Here is a 23,898-nt window from a genome sequence, read left to right as displayed (position 1 = left end):
ATCGAAAAATCATTAAGTTGAACCATTGTGAGTTGGAGACCATCTGTATTTACATTTGCTAGTGAGATTTATGCTTTCATATGTTTTCCTGTTACTAAATAGTGTCCTTTCATTTCAGCATGAAGAAGTCCCTTTAACATTCCTTGTAAGTCTGGTCTGGTAGTGATGAACTCCTTCAGCTTTTGCTTGTCTGAAAAACTCCATCCCTTCTTCCACTCTGAAGAACAACTTTGCCAGGTAGAGTATTCTTGGTAATATATCAGCACTTGTAATATATTGTGTCACTCCTCTCTGGCCTGCAAAAGTTATGCAAAATATCTGCTGGTAGTTTTATGGGGTTCTCTTGTACATAACAAGTTGTTTTTCTCTTGCTGCTTTTAAGATTCTCTCGTTTTGACAGTTTAATTATAATGTGTCTCAGTGTGGGGCTCTTTTTTTTTTTTTTTTGGCCCTGCCATGTGGCTTGTGGGATCTTAATTCCCTGACCAGGGATCGAACCTGTGCCCCATGCAGTGGAAGCACAGAGTCTTAACCACTGGACTGCCAGGGAATTCCCTGGGGCTTTGTTTTTTTGTTTTTCTAAAAGTTTTTATTGGAGTATAGTTGATTTACAATGTTGTGTTAGTTTCCAGTGTACAGCAAAGTTTGTGGGGCTCTTTGAATTCATCTTATTTGGAATCCTTTGGGATTCCTGCTTAGGAAAGATTTTACCCTTTATTTCTTTGAATAAGCTTTCTGACCCTTTTTTCTCTCTTCTCCTTCTGGAACCTCTATAATGCAAGTATCAAGTCTGCTTGATGGTATCCCATAGGTCCCTTAAGCTATCTTCATTCTTTTTCACTTTTTTTTTGGTCCTCTGGATGCATTCCACTGCCCTCTTTTTGAGTTTGCTGATCCTTTCTTCCCCATGATCTGGTCTGCCATTGAACCCCCTACTACGTTTTTCAGTTAGTATTCTTCAGCTCTGTGATTTCTGATTGATTCTTTCTTATATTTTCTATGTTTGGGCTGAAATTCTCACGCTATTCATGCATTACTCTCCTGACCATGGTGAGCATCTTTATGACCATTATTTGGAACTTATTTATCTCTCTTTCATTAAGGTCTGTTTTTGGAGTTTCATCTTTTTGTTTGCAACATATTCCTCTGTTTCTTCATTTTCCTTGACTCTCTGTGTTGGCTTCTGTGCATTAGATAAAATAGCCACCTCTCCCAGTCTTTTTTTTCTGGGCGGGGGGTCTTCATTACATGCAGGCTTTCTCTAGTTGTGGTGAGCGGGGGCTACTCTTTGTTGCAGTGCACGGGCTTCTTATTGCAGTGGCTTCTCTTGTTGTGGAGCATGGGCTCTAGGCACACAGGCTTCAGTAGTTGCAGCGTATGGGCTCTAGGGCGCATGGGCTTCAGTAGTTGTGGCACGCGGGCCCTAGAGCACGTGGGCTTCAGTAGTTGTGGTGCATGGGCTCAATAGTTGTGGCACACGGGCTCTAGGGCATGGGCTCAGTAGTTGCAGCACACAGGCTCAGTAGTTGTGGCACGTGGGCCCTAGAGCACGTGGGCTCTAGGGTGCGCTGGCTCAGTAGTTGTGGCACACGGGCTCAGTAGCTGTGGCTCGCAGGCTGTAGAGCACAGGCTCAGTAGTTGTGGCACACGGGCTTAGCTGCTCTATGGCATGTGGGATCTTCCCAGACCAGGGATTGAACCCGTGTCCCCTGCATTGGCAGGCGGATTCTTAACCACTGCGCCACCAGGGAAGTCCCCAGTCTTGACAGAGTGGTCTCGTGTAGGAGATGAACCTAGGATTCAGCCCATCAAGCTCTTGGTTATCTCTCAAACTCTGTGACTGTCTGAACCTCCTTCTTTGTTCTTAGTGGCTCCCGGGAGTTGAGGTTCTGCTAGGACCTCTCAGTGTTCCAAAGGGAACATTCTCAGTCAGTACCTAGATGCAGGCTGATTGGAAACTGAACCCTCAGGCAGCAGCTTTTCAAGTATACAGATAGACCCTTCCAGGGGAAGACTGGAAGATGGGTGTTTCTGTCTGCTCCCTCTGTGCTGAGCAATAGGGGGATGGAACTGTTTCTTTGTACAGTCCTGTGGGATCCACAAACACAGGGCTTGCTGGCCATCAGAGGCAAGTAATCAAGCGGTGCACTCCCTGGGTAACAGCCACAAAAGACAGGGCACTAGAGATGTGTCGAAGCTCCTTCCAGGAAGACACCAGCAACCTCGAGTGGGCAAGAGGGAGAATGCAGAGACAGAACCACCAGCCTCCCTGGTCCCCAGGGAAGATCACAGTCATCCTCTAGATGTGTGCTGAATTAGAAGCCTGACCCTCAGGCCGCAGCTTTTAAGATAAGCAAATGGGCACCTTTCAGGAAAAGGCTGGGAGATGGGCATTTCTGTCTGCTGCCCTTGTGCTGAGCCCTGCGGGGAGAGCCACTGTGAGTCCTTGCAAGCCCATTTCGAACTGTTTTTTCTTTGCTGTAGACTTGTGGGTCTTGTGTATGCAAGCCCTGCTGGCTTTCAAAGCTAGGTGTTTTGGTGTGGTGGGGGAGGTCCATCCTTCAGGTGGAAGACTTGAAAGTTGGGGCACTGGATGTTGGGCCCAAACCCTTCACTCCTCAGGCAGAAGCTGTGAGTTGTGTGTTCCCTCCTGATTGTATCTCACTGTGCCAAGGGTGAGATTTATGGTGACAGTATGTCTCAGTCTTTCTTATCCATTTCAACATGGGCATTTTCTCGTTCACCCAATGTGTAAGAGTTGCTCAGCTAGTTTCTGAACTTCTCTCTGAGGGAACTGTTCCGTGTGTAGCTGTAAATTTGGTGTCTGTGGAGCAGGCGAGTTCAGGAGCCTCCTATGTCACCATCCTGGTCCAGAACTCTCAAAAATGTTTTAATCTGGTAATCCAAGATGTCAAAATATTCTAAAACCCATCTAGATGTATACATACCCAAAGCTTTTTATGCTTAGAGATTACATTCATATCCAGAACTCTCTAATGATCCTAGGAATCGGTGAGTATCCAGCTTTCAATATAAACTAGCTTTAACAATCCTGAAATAGTTTGGATTAAATTAAAAATCAAAGGTTCTAGTAAGCTTAGTGTTTTCAAACTTTGGAACCAGCTGTTGAATTCCATGACACTGTTTCTAAACTCCAAGGCCAAGCTAAAAGCGGATTAAGAACTGGAATTTTTACAAGAATGGCTTTTTCTAAATTTGGAAACTTCTTGGATATTAAACTGCCTTTTTATGTCTTCTGCTTTATTAAGGCAATTTATAATTATACAATGAATTTCTAATAGATTTTAAGTGATTAGCTTTGGGGAGTGTTCAACATCCAATATAAGGGCACAATCAGTTTTACTGAGTACATTAAAATTGCATTTATTGAACATGTTTAAATTTTTTTCATGGACATAATTTTTATACCAAATGTCAATAAAAGCGAAACCATACATTAACATATTTAATATAACAAAGAGATGAAAATTCAGGAGGGTATGCCTAAAAGTCAAATTCTAGGAATTAGAAATAATTTGAGGGGCACTGTAAATTATGAGCCAAGCTCAAAAGATATACACACGTCACTCTGTGACTGTGCTGTGTTTCTCAACAACAGGAAACCAGTGCTGGCATCCACTACCATGGGCGCCCCGACCTGAGCAGAGGGCCGCGTCCTCCACCATATTATGCCTGTTGCTGTGACCTTGGGTGAATGGTTGAGATGGAGTCAAGAAAGGCATCACGATCCTCCATTTGTAGTCTGACTCTCTCTATGGTGACATTTAAACAGTGGAGTAAAGGGGGGACTCGGTGCCCTTAACTTTTAGGGTTGACAACGTAATCAGAAAGAAGTAAAGGGCTTATAGATAAGGATAATTAATTTTTCATCTGAATTTTATTTACAGCTTGTTTTCAGTAGTCTGCTAACACCTGTATTCTGTTTATTTCCTTCCTGGATAGATCATTTAAAGAGACTTTTCCCATAAGGGGAAAGGTAATAGGAAGCTTCGTTTGAAATTTTTTCCAGAAAGGATATTTAAACAAGGCTGATTGAACTAGGAGAACCATTTTACTGATGGTCTAAGTTTAAAACTATTTCAAATGTGTATGTTTTCATACTTTGTGTTCTTAGAGTTTTTCAGGTGATGATTATTTTTAAAACATTATTGACTTAAATCTTACAGGACTGATGAAGTGAATCTGTATACATCATATCCATTTCATAAACAGAATGAACAGAAATGGTAAGTGACTTGCCTGAAAAGCTATAGTCATTCAGAAGTACACTGGATCTCTCTCCCAGACCTTATTTTTAAAGCACAGCTGTAATGGCTATATTGAGATTTTACGAAGTGGGGTTTCATTTCATTACTCTAAGTTAATGAACAGATATTCCAGCCATGGTATATCTGCCATGGTTCATGGAAAACAGAAAAAGAAAACGAACCAAGCCTATCTACACCCCTCTCCCCACGTGATCCCATTAGCTAGAGTTTATTGTTGATAGCTAACTAGCACACTCTATAGCTACATAACAAAACAGGTAGTTAAGTCACTTGTTAGGTTTTTGCATAATTAAACAATTAGATGTTGTTAAGGTTCACTGATGCCCCCAGTTTACCTTCAGATGCTGTACTCCTTTTAGCTTTGACTATCCCATTCTACAAATGTCCATCATTTTCAAAATGGTAGACATAAGCTTAACATGACCCAGCAATTCCACTCCTAGTATATACCCAAGAGAATGGAAAACATGTCCACACAAAAACTTGTACGTGAATGTTAACAGCAGCATTATTCATAACAGCCCCAACATTGAAAGAACCTAAATGTCCCTCAAATGATGAATGGATAAACAAATGTGGTACATCCATACAATGGACTATTATTTGGCCATAAAAAGGAACGAAGTCCTACTACATGTATACATGCTACACCATGGATGAACCTTCAAAACATTATGCTAAGAGAAAGAAGCCAGACACAGAAGGCCACGTGTTGTAATTTTTTTAAAACTTGTCATTCATATGAAATGCCCATAATGGGCAAATCCATAGAGACAGAAGATTAGTGCTGACCAGTGGCTGGGGGAGAGGAGAGGAGTGATTGCTAATGGCTGTGGGGTTATCTGGAGGGATGATGAAATGTTCTGAAACTAGATAGTGGTGACGGTTGCACAACTCTGTAAACACACTAAAAATCAATGAGCTGTGCATTTAAAAGGGTGAAGTTTATGGTGTGTGAATTATATCTCAATAATGCTGTTACTTAAAAAAAAGTCATCAGTATGATTTCCTATTTCTCACATGCTGGAGACCAATTAATACCATTTCCTAATGAGCAAGAAATAATGGTATACTTTAGCTAAAAAGAATCTGAGAATCTTGATATTAAGTATTGCTAATATATATATAATAGCTTAGAATAGTTTTAGTTCACACTTCGATCAATAATGGATTTATTATTCTTATCTGGGAAAAATTAAAAGTATAGGTAGCTACAGTCTGGAAAGAATTATTATAGGCTAGAAATTTTTTTAAAAGAGAAATATTTGTTCTCAGCAATATGAAAATAAAAACTTACAAGGAAATGACCCAGGGATGACAAGGCGTGTAACAAAGCTAACATGTTACACAAAGGTTTACACTGACAAGTTTTAAAAACTTACAGCACATGGAAACCCTGACCCAAAACAGAGTCTTTATGTTCTAGTTCATTCTTTCTCTCTCCATTTTAGGCACCCTCCAACAGGCATTTCTGTGGTAAACTGGTGATGGCTCTCCCTTCAGAAGCCATCAGCGCTGCTCCCAGCATGAGCCAGGGACAGTCACAGATGACAAAAGTCACAGATCACATCCTTTAGCCATAGCAGCTTGCTCCCTATCACCAGGGACAACACTGCAAAACATAAACTGGCACATATGGAAGTTTTTTAAATCAGAAGAATCCAGTCTAGCCCTTCTTTCTTTGATTGACACTTCTGGGTTTGTGTTTTACAGAACAATATTCTGTTGCCTGCAACATACTCCAGGCCACATTAATGCCATAATGACTACATTTGCATGATTGCGTAGAGCTTAAAAAGAGAGAACACCACGTTTCTTGCACTGTGTTCATGTGTGAAAACAGAAAAAGACAATTGTCAGTTTTCCAGGTCTTTGGCTAACGTGTCACGGATGAATTGTAAGGTACGTTGGTACAAAAAAGCATCCTTTTTCTTTGGCTTACAAATGTTCAAATGGTTAACATCCACAGGAATTAGATCTCCAATGCCTAGATCTGAAGAAAACAAAAATGTCAATAAAATTTAAGTAAAAATATAAGCTGCCCCCTGTCAACAGTGAAAGAGGCCAAATGCGTACTGGTAAATGTTGATTTGGTCGTGATCGAGAACCAAATCAGAGATAAAGGAACTTAAAGTTTGTAACTAAACTGCATTTGACTAATCACGTGACAATGGAGTCTCAGTAGGTGTAATTATAACTTTATGCTTTTCTCATAAATTCTGTGTGTGTGCTGCCGATTTCCTAATTCAATAGTGAACAGAGCCTGAGCACTGTCACCTTCAAAACGTTTACACACTGCAGGTTATTACTAAGTTATTCCACACTTCTCTGAACCACTTCTCTTCCTAGAGCTAATATTAGAAACTTGATAATGAGCTCCCGTGCCCTGATGAAACGAATGGGAACGTCTCACATGGAATCCCTTCTATACCCGACCCTCCACGCTCACTCTACCAGGGAAGGAGATGATGTGGTGCTTGAGAGAGCTGGTTGAGTTTTTGATGTTTCAGCCTAACCAAGTCCACCTAGATGGAAGTGACAGGAGGTACTAGTGAAGCCAGCCAGGTGAGGAAGTGCAGCTGGTGGTTATAAAGGAAGACAGGCCACCTGGTGACACAGAAGAAGGGGTGGACAGAATGATGACAAGGCTATGTCACTACCAGCAGGTGGTCCACAATATTAATTTTGCTTTAAGCTCCCAAATTCATCTTAAAAGAAAACAAAAAACTGGCCACTGTTCTTTGAACTCTTCAGATTCTTCAACTACCAAACAGCAGTTCCTCACCCTATGGCATATTGCTTTAAGGTAAAGTCTCTTCAGATTCCACTATAGGATATCAAGCCTTTTTCATTTTATATAGATAATAATGAAGTAGGACAAAACTTGTTACGCAGACAGAAGAACCATCTGGCAGGCGCTCCAGATACGCACCATGCCTGGCTGCCAGGAGCTCTCAGTAATGGCAGAGTGCTACCAGGACAGCACCTGACCCAGCCCCCCGAAGTGATCAGAAAAGGGTCTGACAAGCAAACTAAAGGGTTAGCCAGGTTGAGGGGAAAGCCTTTCAGGGAGTGAAATGTACGGGCTCTTCACTATGCTCAGAGTAACACAGGAGGCTATGAGGAGAACTGAGATGTGGGCTCTGCCCTCGAAGAGCCTACAGTAGACTACAGTGCTCTGCAGTAGCAGGTATTGGTCATTTCCCTCAGTCCCAGGATTAGGAAGACACTGAACTTTAACACTAGTTTTTTCCTTCACAATCTCTGTTGCTTGAATATTACTAAGCTTCCACACCTTTAGCTGATTTCTTTAAGGTTCCTGCAGGCGGCTATCAATCTGTGAAATGAAATGCTCCTTTTAATCTAGCTGATAGAAAAGCTCTGATTCTTACCTTAATGCAGCAGATTTCACTGTTGAGAGCTAATGCAGAGTTAGCCGATTAACCTTTGCTGTCTAATCAGTTAAATGAAAGGAGGGAAGGGGAATGCCAAGGTTAAATGTTTGCAGAGAAGTTTTACTCTATGGCTTAAAAGAATAACAGAATCTAAATCTTCATAAAACTGTCTCCTAAAACTGAGAAACTGGATATAAAAGTTGACGTTTATGATTACCACCAACCAGGAAACTAAGGACAAACAAGTTTCAAAAGAGTGAATACCTGCTGATTCCAGGGGCACCACGTGGAGTTTAATCATGCTACCAATGTAGGTTGGTAGTGTTTCTACAAAACTCAGCACCTGGAAGTTTCTATCTTTTGCAAACTCCAGAAAGTCATCCTGTAGTGTTTTAAGTGCAGGAGAATCTGTAAAATTATAGAGAGCGAGATTGTAACAAGATCTGTTTATCTAGTTCATAATAAAATGCATCAACCTTCCAAATTTAGAGAGGAAATTAGGGTTCTGATTCAAGATGGTGGCTTATTTTCTCTTTTTCCTAAGAAGCCATTAAGATGAGAGAAAAGGGCTGAAACCAATCTAGAACTCAGAGGCCAGTGTCAGCGGGAGAGTTTTTCTCACATTGCTGGCTGACCAGAAGCAGTACCCAGGGCAGTTTGGTGTGTGGGGCTGAGGGGTCCCTCGGTGTGCTGGCTGGCACTTCCACGTCCACTCTGAAGCACAGCCTCCCATCAACAGAGCCTGTCTATAATCACAGAGCACCCATCCCCTTCCTGTCCCCCATCCTCAAGTATCAAAGGGTGACCAAGAAGCACCAGGTCTTAGAGGAAAGCCTACCACCTGAGAGAGACAGACCAGGTGAGCAAACAGAAAACCTGGGCACAGAAGACACTTTTTTTAAAAAAAAACCTCTAGTTAGTATCTTTAGAATGATTTCAAAAGAAAATGGATCACAGAACAAGAAAGAGCTTGTGGAAGGTAAAGTTTGACTGCAAAAAAAATCAAATTCAACAAAAGGTTTGAAGATAAAGTCCAATTACTCTCCATAAAGCAGAACAAAGAGCATATGAGCAAAAAGACAATGGTATACTAAAGCTCAAGCCAAGGGTCCCAAAATTCTGATTAACAGGTAGGTGTTCCAGAGAAAGAGAAGATGCTTATTAACCCCAAACAAATATAGTGCCTTATAATTAATATGAATATCTGTAAAGCTCGTGTATATTTTAACAGTTGATGATTTTCCAAACTTGTGGAAAGAGCAGTTCTTTGGTAATTTGGAATAATACTTAATGCAAAACATTATGTAACTTTAAAAATTTTAACTAAGATAGTGTTAAAATTATTGTTATATTTCTTAAGCAGATAATGGCTTAAGAACAAAAAGGGAATGTATCAAAGAAAAATTAACCCCAAACTAAAAAGTTTCCATGATAGTCTAAACACAATTGATGTACAAATAGTAAAATGAGGTAATACAGCCAAGTTAAAACTGTTAGTCAAATCTGTTCTTCTCCTTCTCCTGTATAACTGGTGTTAATACAATGCCAATTCCCTTTAGAAAAAAAGTATTACCCTTGCTGAGTTCTTTGACTTCCAAAGAGGGAAAGAGAAGATAACGAATATTAACAGAGTATTCAGCCAGGTGGGATCCATGATGAGGGACACTATAAAAAATTATTCCTCTGGTATTGTTTATAATAGTACTCATTTCTGGCTTCTTAGAGGCTTCCAACAGCATCTTTTTGACAAGAAGACCTAGCCATAGAGAAGAAAAACAATGCATAAGCTATTTTCCTTCCCTTATTAAAAAAAAGGCAAACAAGAAATACAGAAAAAGAGATGCTTTCTTTAAAAAAGTTTAAACAATAATTCTCTGTAGTCCAACAAACAGGGCCTTAAAATATTAACACTTAGTAATGCGCCCAATCCTCTAAAATATATAGCACAAGACTACGAACAGGTAAGATTCTAGAAACTCATTTGTAAAGCAGATGTTACATCACAGGATGCACTCTCCCGGAGAAGAGAGTTAGGCACTGCATGTTGGGTGTCCATCAATGACGTGCATAGGCAGCAGCCAGCCTCCCCACCTACCCGCAGCAGCCCACTAACGACCACTCCGTTAGGACAGTACTAATATTTAAAGAACACATAGTCTCACATATCCACTGGGGAGAAAACAAAGCTGCTGTGGGAAAATCCACCTAGGAAGGCACCTTCTTTTCTGTCCCCCAACCTGGGCTTGGAGCTGATAGGGAAACACAAAGGTAACATGGATGGTAACAGTCGGTCTCTGAGGATATAAAGGGCTACATCCACCTTTCTCTCAGCAAAAAGCCCAGACTCAAGAGTTAGCAGTCCTGAGCATTTCATCAGCTAAACTAGGCCAAGGGCTGCTGAAAGGCCCTCTGCAAGGTGGATGGTGAACATTTAGCACCGGACTGGGAGTGGGTTGGGAGAAGCAGGGGATGTGGCTTAGCAAGCAAGCACTGGGACCAAAGAGGGGACACCTGTGATCACACCGCCACTTCTGCAGGCCTTGGGCAAGGGGTAAGCAGGCATGCTGGGGCTGTGGGCACAGGAGCAGTGACGGACTCTGTGGTGGTTGGAGAAACAGGGAAGAAAGGGGGGGGGCCCTGGGACCAGCCAGGAACGCTGAGAGATATTGACAAGTTGGGCTTACATACGCCATGGACAGCTTCTGATATTTACTCATTATCAAGCGTAGTGCTTAACTCATTTTCTTTTTATATGGTTTTTTACTAGTTGTCCCCTCTTAGAAAAACAAATAGCAGGGAAGGAGCCATAGCCAAAAACATTAATTTGGGGGGAAAAGGGCTACCAGTAAACAAAACAGAGAGCTCCATAGCTGACGACCTCACAATGCTTGTTTGGCAGCAATGAAACATACTTACCTCCCATGCTGTGTGATACCCAAATCATTGGCCTATCCCCAACACCAGCAGCTCTGAGCTTCCTCAGAAGTTCGTTGCTCCTGAATGCAATGGACTTTCTGAACAAAATGAAAACAGCGGGTATGACAGGAGGCTACTGATTCCCCCTGCCCCAATTTTGCTATCCACGTTTTAAGGCAAGATCTTTTGTTTATTGGACCAATTCTACATGCTACATTTTGGAGTCAGGAATACCTCTATTCTCTCCGGTTGATTCCCGCAATTGCTCATTCCCCATTTCTAACTTAGTTACACTGGCACAGGTGGGAATATTTATGAAACAAGCATTGTTTAGGCATCTAAAACGTATCGGGCAATTTTCACGGGTCAAACTGGGGTCTTACCCCATTGCCCCCACCACTTAGGGTGTGCATCCCTCCTCATTAGGTGGCCTGACAAGACAAGGATCAGCGGAGACCATGCTGTCCTTTGCGAGTTCACCTGTGGAGTCAGCTGTCATTGCTGTTTAGTTCTACTTGTATTTATGTTACAAACACTAAGCTTTCATCATTTTGGTTTGTTACTTAGAAACAGCACAAAGCTATTAGAATCAGACTTCAAATAAGTAATTTTCAAACTAAAAGGGAACTCTAAAGCTGTCTGGTCTGGTAGTTTTAAACTGTGTATGTGGAGAATCCTTTCTTTGAAATAAAGGTTTATGCGAGCTCCTCTGGGTGACCTGGGGAAGGAGCCCTGGGGTCTCGCCCGCTGACCCTCAGCACCATTCCTCTGGCACCTAGGTGGGCGTCACTCATATATAACACTCAGTTTGATAACACAGATCAGACCAACTCCCTCCATTTGCAGACCAGACTTCCCAGACCAGTTTAATGACCTAAGATGGCTAGTGAGTCAAAGGCAGAGTTGGCTACAGTCTAGGTCCTGAAGTCCAGAAATCGAGCGCTCTCTCCTGTATATACAATTGGCACATACGATGTACAAGTGACATAAGGAGCCTACGTTGCTCAGCATCTCTCTTGGCTTCCTTTAGGTGGTATGCTTGTGAACACAAAAGCCAAAAGCCCCATGTTTACTTCCAGGAATTAAGGAAACTTTGCTCTCGAATCCATGGTCCTTACTATGAGAATAGTTTTAAGCGAACCATGTTAGAAGCCCAACATTGACACTATATCTAAGCCTTATACAGTTTCATTATTTATAGCTAATTTCCTCTATAAGGAAGAGAAGAAAGGTTATGTTAGTTTTCCATAAGAAAATCCTGTCTGTGGCCTCAAAGATAAAACACCCCTCCATCCCAGAGGGCCCACTTGTGGCCTGGACCCTTCCCCCTCTTACCTTTCCATAGGGCACCTTGCTCTCCAGTCGCTAAGGCTGGTGTCATACTCCACAGATATAATTCGGAGAGCGGGACAGTCTCTTGCTAACCACGACTATGTAAAATAAAAGGTACAAAAGGGAAGATATGAATTTCCACTGTTCCACTTATTTCCTAGCAATTGAAATTTGTAACTAAAGGACCCTTGTAATACTGACAACTAGTAAAAGACTGCACTGGAGTAAAGTATAAAGGTGACTAGAAAAATAACTCCAGCATTTTATCTTTTTATATCTCTGCTCATAAGGTGATATTGCATAAGGTCTATGCAGGTTTCAAGAGAATATTCTCAATTTTAATCTGCTATAGCCAAAAGCAGGGCCTGTTTTTGGAGTCTAGATCAAATTGGCTTTTTGAAAGCATTTAATAGAAAGCTGTGATCTCAGGACAGACAGAAGAGTGTGACGGAGGTTAGAGATTTGACCTGAGAGCTCAGATACTAATTACAGTTACAGTTCTGTCTCTGTGGAGCCGAGGTTTATCGTCATCTCCATATTTCAGTGTCTCCAGAGAAAGAGTGCCAACCACTCTTTCTGCTGATACGCCCTTGTGAAGGTGGATAAGCGGAAGTGGGACAAAGCCCCAGGAACTATTTATACATATTTACAGCATCAATTTTCACTGAGCTTTAGATAAATTTCATTCAATAAATTAATGCCGAAGTTTAGGCTCTTTAGAAGAAATAATGTCAAAGAAATCCAAAGCAGAATTACTTCTTCAAAGTCTTTCTATTTTATAATTATTAAAATCACAGAACTAGCCAGCTGTTATTAATATATTATTTATTGAATTATATATATATATATTTTTTGAATTATATTTTTAACGGAAGTGGACTATTTTACTGGCCCTTGCCCTTTGCCCATTTTTTACTTAACAGAATACTCTTTTAGAGTCATAGAATGTACCGTAAATTATACAACACAGAGTGATAAGCCCAGTTGTTCATGTAACATATTATAAGTGTCCCTAAGGAAAAGAAAAACTGCATGGAAAAAAAATCCCAGTAAAAAGAGAAAAGTAAGCGTGTCACAGTGAGGACTCTAAAGGCCGGTGACACAGCAGTGTGTCGGGATAAGGGTGGCCTACCAGAGGTAGCCGCTTCCTTACCTTGGGCCAACATGTTGTATACTTGGTTTCATCCTCTGAAACCTTTCCAGTTAAATTCTGATCATTGTCCTGCTGGCGCCACGTTTTGAATGCTGCTCCCATAAGGCCATGAATAAACAGGACATCTGCTTTAATGGGCTGACTAACAGGGGAGAGAGTTTTTAAAAGAAGCAGAAAAAATGCATTATTACTTTGATAAGAATCTACACAGCACTCTCTTTGGATGGTGCTTATTTTAGCAGGTTTATATGACATAAAATAAACTTAATTAAGGCAAGCTTTATAAGCACAGGTTTGCTGAGGAGCCCTAAAGGAGTTCTGGCAAAGACATATATGCAGTGTGCTCACTGCTCTCTCTGTAAGGATGGAAACACAACTAGGCAGGCAGACCAACCAAAATCAACTGTAATGCGCTTAGTGATCAATGAAGTGACAGATGTCATAGATTACCCTCCAAAGAGTTCCATGAGAATATTACACAAATCAATAAAAGTATTTAAGAAATTAAATCATATGCTAGTGTAGTTTCAAACTCAGTATGCATGAAAAAGATTGTTTTTATCAAGGAAAATGATGTTTATCAGAAACAGAGCAAATGAGATTTTAAAGTAACATTCTTTCTTTGTATATGCCATTTAAAAAAATTGCAATAGTATATTACTTGCAAGCTATTTATAACACACACCCAATTATGTAACACATATAAAATACATTACCATATTATTTTATTTACAAATTAGAATTAACCAGGAAATCTATTTTTCAAGTTAAAAAAAAGTTCTTGCTATTTTCTGAGGTATTAAAGTGCCTGACAAAAATCTAAGAAATGTGTAATTTTTTCATTGTGGTATATTTATTGTCTTAGCAACGATACGACTGGAAATAGTGACCAGAAATAACCTTAAGAAAACAAACAAACAAAAAAAGAAATAACCTTAAGAAGGAGTATGAGTCAAATTTATTACAACTTATTCCTTCCGATACATGCTTTTATAACCTCGCCTAAGCTTTCTCTAGTTCCTTGAGTTCTAGGCCCAGGCTGATTTGGTTGCCTGCATGTAATAATGTCCTAGCTCCTTCTCATCCAGATCAACCTCTACAACCCTAATCAGTTAATAACTTAGATTTACATGAAAAATGTAATGAAACAAAGAAGAAATATGCATTACAGAGTTTATGTGAGACATGTTATAAAAGGTGAATGCAGCCTTCCTGAAGGTAAGCCGCTGGTATAAAATAACCCTGGTTCCATACTTTCACGACAGCTTGCAATTCTTCTGAGGTTATTAGGGGAAAACTGTTTCAGTAAATAAGGTATTTGACTTATTTGTAAGGTATTTAACTTATCTAAATTATGCAGAAAGAAGTTAGAATATTAAGCCCTTGAAGCATTACGTCCCCACAGGGACAAAGCGGCTCTACCCTGCCTTCTTACCTTGTGCGGTACTGGGGGTGCAGCACGTACACGCCGTCCTGGTACTTATCTTGCACAGTCTCTCGGTCTAGATTAGCCAGTGTTCTGGCGGCGTGTGAGGCCTCCATAATGTGGTGGGACTTTATTGCTTCTACCAGTATCGAAACCCAGCCTGGTGAAAGAACACATTCCCTAAACACCAGCACTAATCCGTCTCAGACTATTGAGAGGTTTTCAGGCTGAAAATGATGGGAGGAAGGCAAACCTCAGCATCTGTCTACGAGAAAAAGCCCTACCACCACAATTACATTCTTCCCTAAGGCCCCCTGGGTCCCACAACACAATGCCATGATGTCCCCAGCCAGGTACTCCTTAGGGATCTCAACGAAGGTTAAGAGCCATTTTCTTTATTTAGAAAATCTAACAGAAGTTGTAATTACTAGAGATGAGGCCATAAATGGTAAGAAAATGTCATATTTTGCTTTAGCAAAAATTATTAAACTCAGTGAGTTAACACTAGTTATTTCATTCTGATTGGCATATTAGCAGCCCTTAATAATACATGAGTGAGTAGTTTCTTAATAATGAACTTGTTTGACAGACAAAAAACTTATAAAACCTGAGGTTCAGGAAGGAAAAATTCATTTTTTTAAATTGAAGTATAGTTGATTTACAATGTTGTGTTAATTTCTGCGGTGCAGCAAAGTGACTCACTTATACCTACATATACATTCTTTTTCATATTCTTTTCCATTATGGTTTATCTCAGGATATTGGGTATAATTCCCTGTGCTATACAGTAGGACCTTGTTGTTTATCCATTCTATATGTAACAGTTTGGAAGAACTATTTCTTAAAGGGAGACAAAGAAATACTTTGTGCAGTACAATTTCATTTATTTTTTATGTTTTTGTTGTTTAAAACAGTGTATTGCTTTATGAACATAAATATGTAGGCAAAGTTTATGCTTGTGTGTGCATGCACACACACACACACACACATACACACACACACAAACACACAAAGATCTAGAAAGAGGCACCAAACTATTAAAGTCACTGCCTCTTAGGAGGGAGTTGGGGTTGTGGAGGGCTCTGTTTAAAGCTGGGTTTAATTTTTTGCTATATCTGTGTTCTCCGAAGTATTTACAATGAGAGTCTATTCATGTATTATTTAATTTAAAATAAAACAAAATATGGGCTTTGAGGTCAGAGAGACTTGAGCTCAAATTTCTGTCCCTTGCTTACTTGCTATGGAAACTCAGTCAAGTTACGTGGTTCATTTGACCTGAAGGAAGGTTCTAATAAATTAATCTATATAAAAACTTCCATTTCCAAGCGCAGCAGGTGCTCAATAGAGAGCAGCTTGTCCTCCCTCTTTCATCCTCCCACTTTCTGTGGCAAAAGTGTTGAGAAACACTGTGATGATAGGAGGCCATTATTTAATAATCCAAAAGAAATTTCAGACCCAATAATTCTTTAACAATACTCTAATTTGTAATATTAGAAAATCCCTCTTCAAAATCTCTTATAGAATGCTTTATAATAATTAATGTTTTAAAATTCTACCTATAGAGATATACAAGTATGTTACTGGTATGTACAAAAATATGGCTTTATTTTTAACGGAGTCACAAGAAAGGAAACACAAGAGAAAGCACGGCACAAGCCATTTCTACAGCATTTTTTAGTTGGCAAAGTATTTTTACAATGCCTGAGATGCTTCACCTAATGCTCCTTGGAAAACTTGTGTCTTTCTTAAATATTTACTGTTTTTTAATTACATAACTTCTGAATACATTTTAATTGTAAAAATAAACAAAAATTGCACTTAATAATGAACATCCCACTTTAGCACTCCCATCATTTCCCAATTCCCACTTATATCCTCAGAAGTAATCAAAGTTAAAAGTCTGGTGGACACCCTTCCAAACCTTTTTAAAAATTCAGTTACATACCTATAATTTATGCATATACACTATAGCTCCATATGCTTTTTTTTTTTTTTTGCCTAAATGGAATTATACTATTCCTACTGGCCTGTGACTTGATTTTATACTTCAGCCATGTACACAGACCAGTTACCAATAATGAAATTGAATCAGTAATAAAAAAAAAAACTCCCAACAAACAAAAGTCCGGGACCAGATGGCTTCACAAGTGAGTTCTACCAAACATTTAGAGAAGCATTAACACCTATCCTGCTCAATCTGTTCCAAAAAATTGCAGAGGAAGGAACGCTTCTGAACTCAAGCAAAAAGGCCAGCATCACCCCGACACCAAAACCAGACAAAGATATCACTAAAAAATAAAATTACAGACCAATATCACTGATGAACATAGAAGCAAAAATTCTCAACAAAATATTAGTAAGCTGAATTTGATGACACATTAAAAGGATCATACACCATGTATCAAGTGTGATTTATCCCAGAGATGCAAAGATGGTTCAATATCTTCAAATCTATCAGTGTGATACACCACATTAACAAACTGAAGAATAAAAACCATATGATCATCTCAAAAGATGAAGAAAAAGCTACTGACAGAATTCAACAGCCAGGGGACTTCCCTGGTGGCACAGTGGTTAAGAATCCACCTGCCAATGCAGGGGACATGGGTTCAATCCCTGGTCCAGGAAGATCCCACATGCCACAGAGCAACTAAGCCCGTGTGCCACAACTACTGAGCCTGTGCTCTAGAGCCCACAAGCCACAACTACTGAAGCCCACATGCCTAGAGCCTGTGCTCCGCAACAAGAAAAGCACCGCAATGAGAAGCCCATGTGCAACAAGACCCAACACAGCCAAAAATAAATAAATTTATTTTAAAAAATAAAATAATAAAAATAATTCAACATCCATTTATAATAAAAACTCCAAAAAATGGGTATAGAGGGAACATACCTCAACATAATAAAGGCCATATATGACAAGTCCACATCTAACATCATACTCAATGGTGAAAAGCTGAAAGTATTTTCTCTGAGATTAGGAACAAGACAAGGATTCCCACTCTCTCCACTTTTATTCAACATAGTTTTGGAAGTCCTAGTCACACCAATCAGATAAGAAATAAAAGGAATTCATATTGGAAAGGAAGAAGTAAAACTGTCATTGTTTGCAGATGACTTGATACTTTATACATAAAAAAATCCTAAGGTGCCACCAAAAAAACTACTAGAGTTCAACAATGAATTCAATAAAGCTGCAGGATACAAAATTAATATCCAAAAATCTGTTGCTTCTATACACTAACAATGAACTGTCAGAGAAATTAAGGATTTACCACTTACCACTGCATCAAAAAGTATAAAATACCTAGAAATAAACCTACCTAAGGAGGTAAAATACCTGTACTCAGAAAACTATATATAAGACACTGATGAAAGAAACTGAAGATGACACATACAGATGGAAAGATATACTGTATTCATGGATTGGAAGAATTCATATTGTTTAAATGACCGTACTACCCAAGGCAATCTACACATTCAATCCAATCCCTATCAAAATACCAATGGCATTTTTCACAGAACTAGATCAAATAATTTAAAAATTTGTATTGAAACACAAAAGACCCTGAATAGCCAAAACAATCTTGAGGAAAATAAACAGAGCTGGAGGAACCATGCTCCCTGACTTCAGACTCTACTACAAAGCTACATTAATCAAAACAGTATGGTACTGGCACAAAAAGAGACATACAGATCAGTGGAACAGAATAGAGAGCCCAGAAATAAACCCACACAATTATGGTCAATTAATCTACAACAGAGGAGGCAAGAATATTCAATGGACAAAAGACAGTCTCTTCAATAAGTGGTGCTGGGAAACTGGACAGCTACATGTAAAAGGATGAAATTAAAACATTTTCTTACACCATATACAAAAATAAAGTAAAAATGGATTAAAGACCTAAATGTAAGACTTGAAACCATAAAATCCCTAGAAGAAAACATAGGTGGAATACTCTTTGACATAAATCATAGCAATATTTTTTTTGGACCTGTCCCCTAAGGCAAAGGAAACAAAAGCAAAAATAAACAGCACCTAATTAAACTTAAAAGCTTTTGTACAGCAAAGGAAACCATCAACAAAAGGAAAAGACAGGGCTTCCCTGGTGGCGCAGTGGTTGAGAGTCTGCCTCCCGGTGCAGGGGACACGGGTTCGTGCCCCGGTCCAGGAAGATCCCACATGCCGTGGAGCAGCTGGGCCCGTGAGCCATGGCCACTGAGCCTGCGTGTCCAGAGCCTGTGCTCCGCAATGGGAGAGGCCACAACAGTGAGAGGCCCGCGTACCGCAAAAAAAACCCGAAAAGACAACCTACTGAATGGGAGAAAACATTTGCAAATGATATGACCCATAGGGGTTAATATCCAAAATATATAAACAGCTCATACAACTCAACATCAAAAAAACCCAAAACAACCTGATTAAAAAATGGGCAGAAGACAGGAATAGACATTTTTCCAAAGAAGACGTACAGATGGCCAACAGGTACATGAAACAATGCTCAACACTGGGAAATGCAAATCAAAACCACAATGAGATTATCACTTCACACCTGTCAGAATGGCTACCATCAAAAAGAACACAGCTAACAAATACTGGCAGGGATGTGGAGAAAAGGGAACGCTTCTAAATTGTTGGTGGAAACGTAAATTGGTGCAGCCACTGTGAAAAACAGTATGGAGGTTCCTCAGAAACTACAAACAGAATTACCATATGACCCCACAATTCCATTCCTGGGTATATATCCAAATAAAACTAAAACACTAATTTGAAAAGATACATGCACCCCAATGTCATAGAAGCACTGTTTACAATAGCCAAGATACGGAAGCAACCTAAGTGTCCATCAGTAGATGACTGGGTAAAGAAGATATAGTGTGTGTGTGTGTGTGTGTGTGTATATACACACACACACACACACACACACTGGAGCACTACTCAGCCATAAAAAGAACGAAATTTTGCCATTTGCAACAACATGGATGGACTTGGAGGGTATTATGCTTAGTGAAATTAGTCAGGTAACAGAAACACAAACACTGCATGATACAACAGAAAGACAAACACTGTATGATATCATTTATATGCGGCATCTAAAAAATAAACTAGCGAACCTAACAAAAAAGAAAAAGACTTACGGACACAGAGAACAACAAACTAGCAGTTACCAGTGGAGAGAGGGAAGGGGGGAAGGGCAAGATAGGGGTATGGAATTAAGAGGTACAAATTACTATGTATAAGATAAATAAGCTACAAGGATATATTGTACAGCACTGGGAATATAGCTGATATTTTACAATAACTATAAATGAAGTGTTATCTTTAAAAACTGTGAATTAGTATGTTGTATACCTGAAACTTCAGCTATACCTCAATTTAAAAATACATTAAAAAAGGGCTTCCCTGGTGGCGCAGTGGTTGAGAGTCGGCCTGCCGATGCAGGGGACACGGGTTCGTGCCCCGGTCCGGGAGGATCCCACATGCCGCGGAGCGGCTGGGCCTGTGAGCCATGGCCGCTAAGCCTGCGTGTCCGGAGCCCGTGCTCTGCAACGGGAGAGGCCACAACAGTGAGAGGCCCGCGTACGGCAAAAAAAAAAAAAAAAAAATACATTAAAAAAAGAAAGGTAAAGCACAGAGAAAAAAAATTTTGGGAAAGACATGGACAGAGTCTCAATGACCTGTGGAACAGAATCAAGAGATTTAATATACATAATTGAAGTCCCAAGAGGAAAGAAGAGAGAAAAAGGGACAAAAAAAAGAATATCTAAAGATAGACAAGCTGGAAAGTTTCCAAATTTGCTCAAAAACATCAACTCACAGATTCAGTCAGCTCAGTAGACCCAGTAGATAGAAAAGAAGGAAGAGCGCTGTATATTATAAACATGTAAATAAAAAGTTTTCTTATATTCTTTAAATACCACTTGACTGTTAAAACAAAAATAACAACAATATATTGTGAGGTCTATAACATATGTGGTCTATAACATATTATGGTCTATAATTATGACAATACCACAAAGGATGGCAGAGTGTATAAACTGAATTATACTGTTGTGAGACTCTCACGTTATATACAAAATGGTATAATATGCATTTAAGATAGACTGTAAAGGAGAAAAAAAGAAACAAAAACCAGAGAGGGGACAAATTGCAAGAGCAAGACAACAGACACAACCAAACTATCAATAATTACATTAGAGCTAAAGAGACAAAACACTTCAATTAAAAGGGATTATCAAGCTGAACTTTTTAAAAAAGATGCAAGTATGTGCTGTCTTAGAGACGTACTTATTTTTAGTCGCAGAAAAATGAAAGCAAAAGAAGGGAAAAAGACAAAAGATATGCAATGCAAACAGCAAGCATAAAAAAAAAAGCCAGTATGGCTATTTTAATACCTGACAAAGCAGACTTGAAGAAAAGGAGTATTACCAGTGATAGAGACAATACTTAATAATAAAAAAATGAACATTTCACAAGGAAGAAAAATCTGATAGAACTAAAGGGAGAAACAAATTCACAATCACAGTTGAAGAATTTAACACGTCTCAGTAATTCATTAAACTAGACAAAACTTGGTAAAGATCTGGAGAAGATTTGAATAATATGATCAACCAACTTGGTTGAACTGTTATGTATAGAACACTTCATCCAACAACTACAGAATATTCCTTCATTTCAAGTGCACATAGAACATTCACCAAGATAGACCATAAAATGGGCCATCAAATAAGTGTCACATTTCCAAAAACTAAAATCTTACAGGGTGTGTTCTTTGAATGCATGGAATATTAAACTAGAAATCAAAGACATACGACATCTAGAAAGCCATTAATATTTGTAAGTTACGCAGCACACTTTTAAGTAACCCATGAGACAAAGAAGAAATCATAAGGGAAATTAGAAAATATTTCAAACTGAATAATGATGAAAATACAATATATCCAAAATTTGAGGGATGCATCTAAAGCAGGTTAGAGGAAATTTACAGCTCTAAATACCTATATTAGAAAATAACTGTAATGACTTTAAAACACGTCTTCAAATTCTTTTGACACCATTCTCATCAAGAGGTGATGGGTCTAAACCCCTTCTAAATCCCTTCTCCTCAAATATGAGCTAGCCTTGGTGACTAACTTTTAATCAATAGATCATGGCAAAACTTACTTCCAGTGCTTGACTATAAAAGGCAAAAGAGCTTATACCTGTCTCTCTCTTGGAACATTTGCCCTTGGAACCGAGCCATCAGGCTTTAAGGAAGCCCAAGGCGAGTGTTGAAAGAAGCCAGTGCCCCCAGCCCCCGCTGAGCTCCCAGTTGAGAACCAGTACCAATTTGCAAGCCATGTGCACGAGCAATCTTCAAAATGTATCCTCCATCTCACAGCTGAGCTGCCCAGCTCATGCTGCATATAGCACATAAAGGCCCTCTCTACTGAATCTTGCCCAAATTTCAGATTCATGAACAAAATATATGGCTGCTGTTTTAACCAGTGAGTTTTAGGGTGGTCTGTTACACAGCAACAGATTAACTGAAACAAGAAAAAAGGTTAAAATCAGTGATCTAAGTTTCTACCTTAATAATCCATAAAAAAAGAGGAACAAATTAAACCAATACAGTAAGTGGTCCTTTATAGAAAAGTCTGCTGATCCCCGAATCAGATTTCAGCAAGTTAAAAACTTCTGCTGATCAAGACACTCTTAAATGTAAATTAAAAAAAAAAACAAAAACAGAGTGATACAAGAAAAAAAATGTAAATTCATCGTTTCTAATAAATATTGTTGAACATATGCATGTATATGTGCACATAGGTATGTATATTTATTTGTGTATATGCATACATATATTTGTATATATCACCCTGCTTTTTCCACTGAAAGAGCCCAGAAGCAAAGACACCCCAGGAGCAATAAGCACAGCTAGACAGTACCCAGATCTTGGTCTCTAAAATTCATTCTCTACTAAAAGGAAACAGGATTCTTTGAACAAATGAGCCTAGAACATCTTGTTATACTGGAAAGTAAGGAATGCCTCCCAAAATGATGTGGGCATATCAAAGGACACAGGAGCCAATTTGCCGGGCTCCTACTAACCAAAGCTGAGACAATCTGGCATCAAATTTTTAAGTACAATAATAAGTTATAAACTATTAAAAAATAGGAAACCATGTGCCCATACTGATAGGGAGGGAGGGAGGGAGGGAGGGAGGGAGAGAGAAGGAAAGGAGGGAGGAGAGGGAAGAAAGGAAGGAAAGAGAGAAGGAAGGAGTGAGAGGGAAGAGCTCTTGCTTACAGTAGAATGCCAGATGCTGAAAAGCAAACGAGGAAGGGATGCTGCAGTTGGAAAATCACCGTTGTGCAACCATCATGATAAAGACTGGATCAGGCAGGAATTTTCATCTAAAGTACTTCCCCACAGGTGGTTTATTAGTTGCAAGGGGGAAAATCAATTATACAGTGGACTTCTTTTTAGTCTTACTATGCCTCTTGGTTAACCAGATCATATAAAAGATACTATAAACAATTAGATGGTCATCATGGCAAAAACTGCTCTCCTGTGACTGTCCACACACTGATTATCTTAGGTGTGGACTACCCACGTCTCAAGCAATTCCTTGCCCTTCTAAAATGACATGCTCTAAGGAACCAAAGGTAACCCTAAGCAAAGTCTTAAGCCTATTGAAAAATTAGCGTAGCATGAATGAGGGGCGGAGGTGGGAGAAGAACAAAGGACTGGATCCAAAATACTCGGTATGTAAAGTTGTTACCTGAGCGAACTATAGTAGAATGAAGATGTTCATTCAAAGCCATATTTCCAAGGATACGCATTATATTTCTCTGTACTTTAGGACAGTCCTTGTGAAGTTGGTACAGCCTCTGCAGTAGTTGTAAGCCTCCATTTGCTTCAATTTTATCACAATGTGTGGGTATCTAGCACAATAAATTAATGAAAGCTCACTTTATGTTGCACAAATTCACTAACCAGGTGACACAGCATGCTGGGGGGCAGCCAGGTGGCTCCTGCTCAAGGAAGAGACCCAGAGAGACCCCCCCAAAACTCTCAGCTCAGCTCAAATAAATAAGCAAACCCCTATCTGTGTGGGAAGTGCTTTAAAATCACTGAAAAATTAAGGCCACTAGGACTTGTGACATTTTTATTCTTAACGTTATTCTGCTTAGTTCTTGGTTGGATGTAACTACAATGTCATTATTACAGAATTGTTTCAATTTATACTGATACTTTGACTGGCTTGAAACTACCTTAAAAGGTTCTCTACCTTGAGAAATCCGCCACCTGATAACAGGAAATAATCCCCCTGTGTAAGTGGCACATTTTGCTTCTGCCTACAAGAACTCCCATATAGAGATAAGCAACATCTGTGGCCCTACAC

General features: G+C 39.5%; 1 protein-coding gene across 4 annotated transcripts in view; it reads right to left on the bottom strand.

Moving 5' to 3' along the window:
- Positions 1-423: 423 nt before the first annotated feature.
- The window catches only part of SERAC1 (serine active site containing 1), a 77,643-nt gene continuing 54,168 nt past the window's right edge, over positions 424-23,898 (bottom strand). For 2 of the 4 annotated variants that reach the window (XM_067701671.1, XM_067701673.1), the window contains exons 10-17: positions 23,275-23,437; positions 14,521-14,671; positions 13,086-13,227; positions 11,936-12,030; positions 10,601-10,698; positions 9,258-9,440; positions 7,949-8,092; positions 424-6,282 (exon numbers count right to left, since the gene is read on the bottom strand). In XM_067701671.1, coding sequence (XP_067557772.1) covers positions 6,146-6,282; positions 7,949-8,092; positions 9,258-9,440; positions 10,601-10,698; positions 11,936-12,030; positions 13,086-13,227; positions 14,521-14,671; positions 23,275-23,437 — 1,113 coding nt within the window. In that variant the 3' untranslated portion in view covers positions 424-6,145. The other 2 variants (XM_067701672.1, XM_067701670.1) reach the window with 2 other exon arrangements.

Source organism: Pseudorca crassidens, chromosome 13 (genome assembly GCF_039906515.1).
Source record: "Pseudorca crassidens isolate mPseCra1 chromosome 13, mPseCra1.hap1, whole genome shotgun sequence".
Taxonomy (NCBI): Eukaryota; Metazoa; Chordata; class Mammalia; order Artiodactyla; family Delphinidae; genus Pseudorca; species Pseudorca crassidens.
The sequence above is the reverse complement of the archived record's forward strand: the minus strand, read 5'-3'. Positions and strand labels throughout refer to the sequence as shown.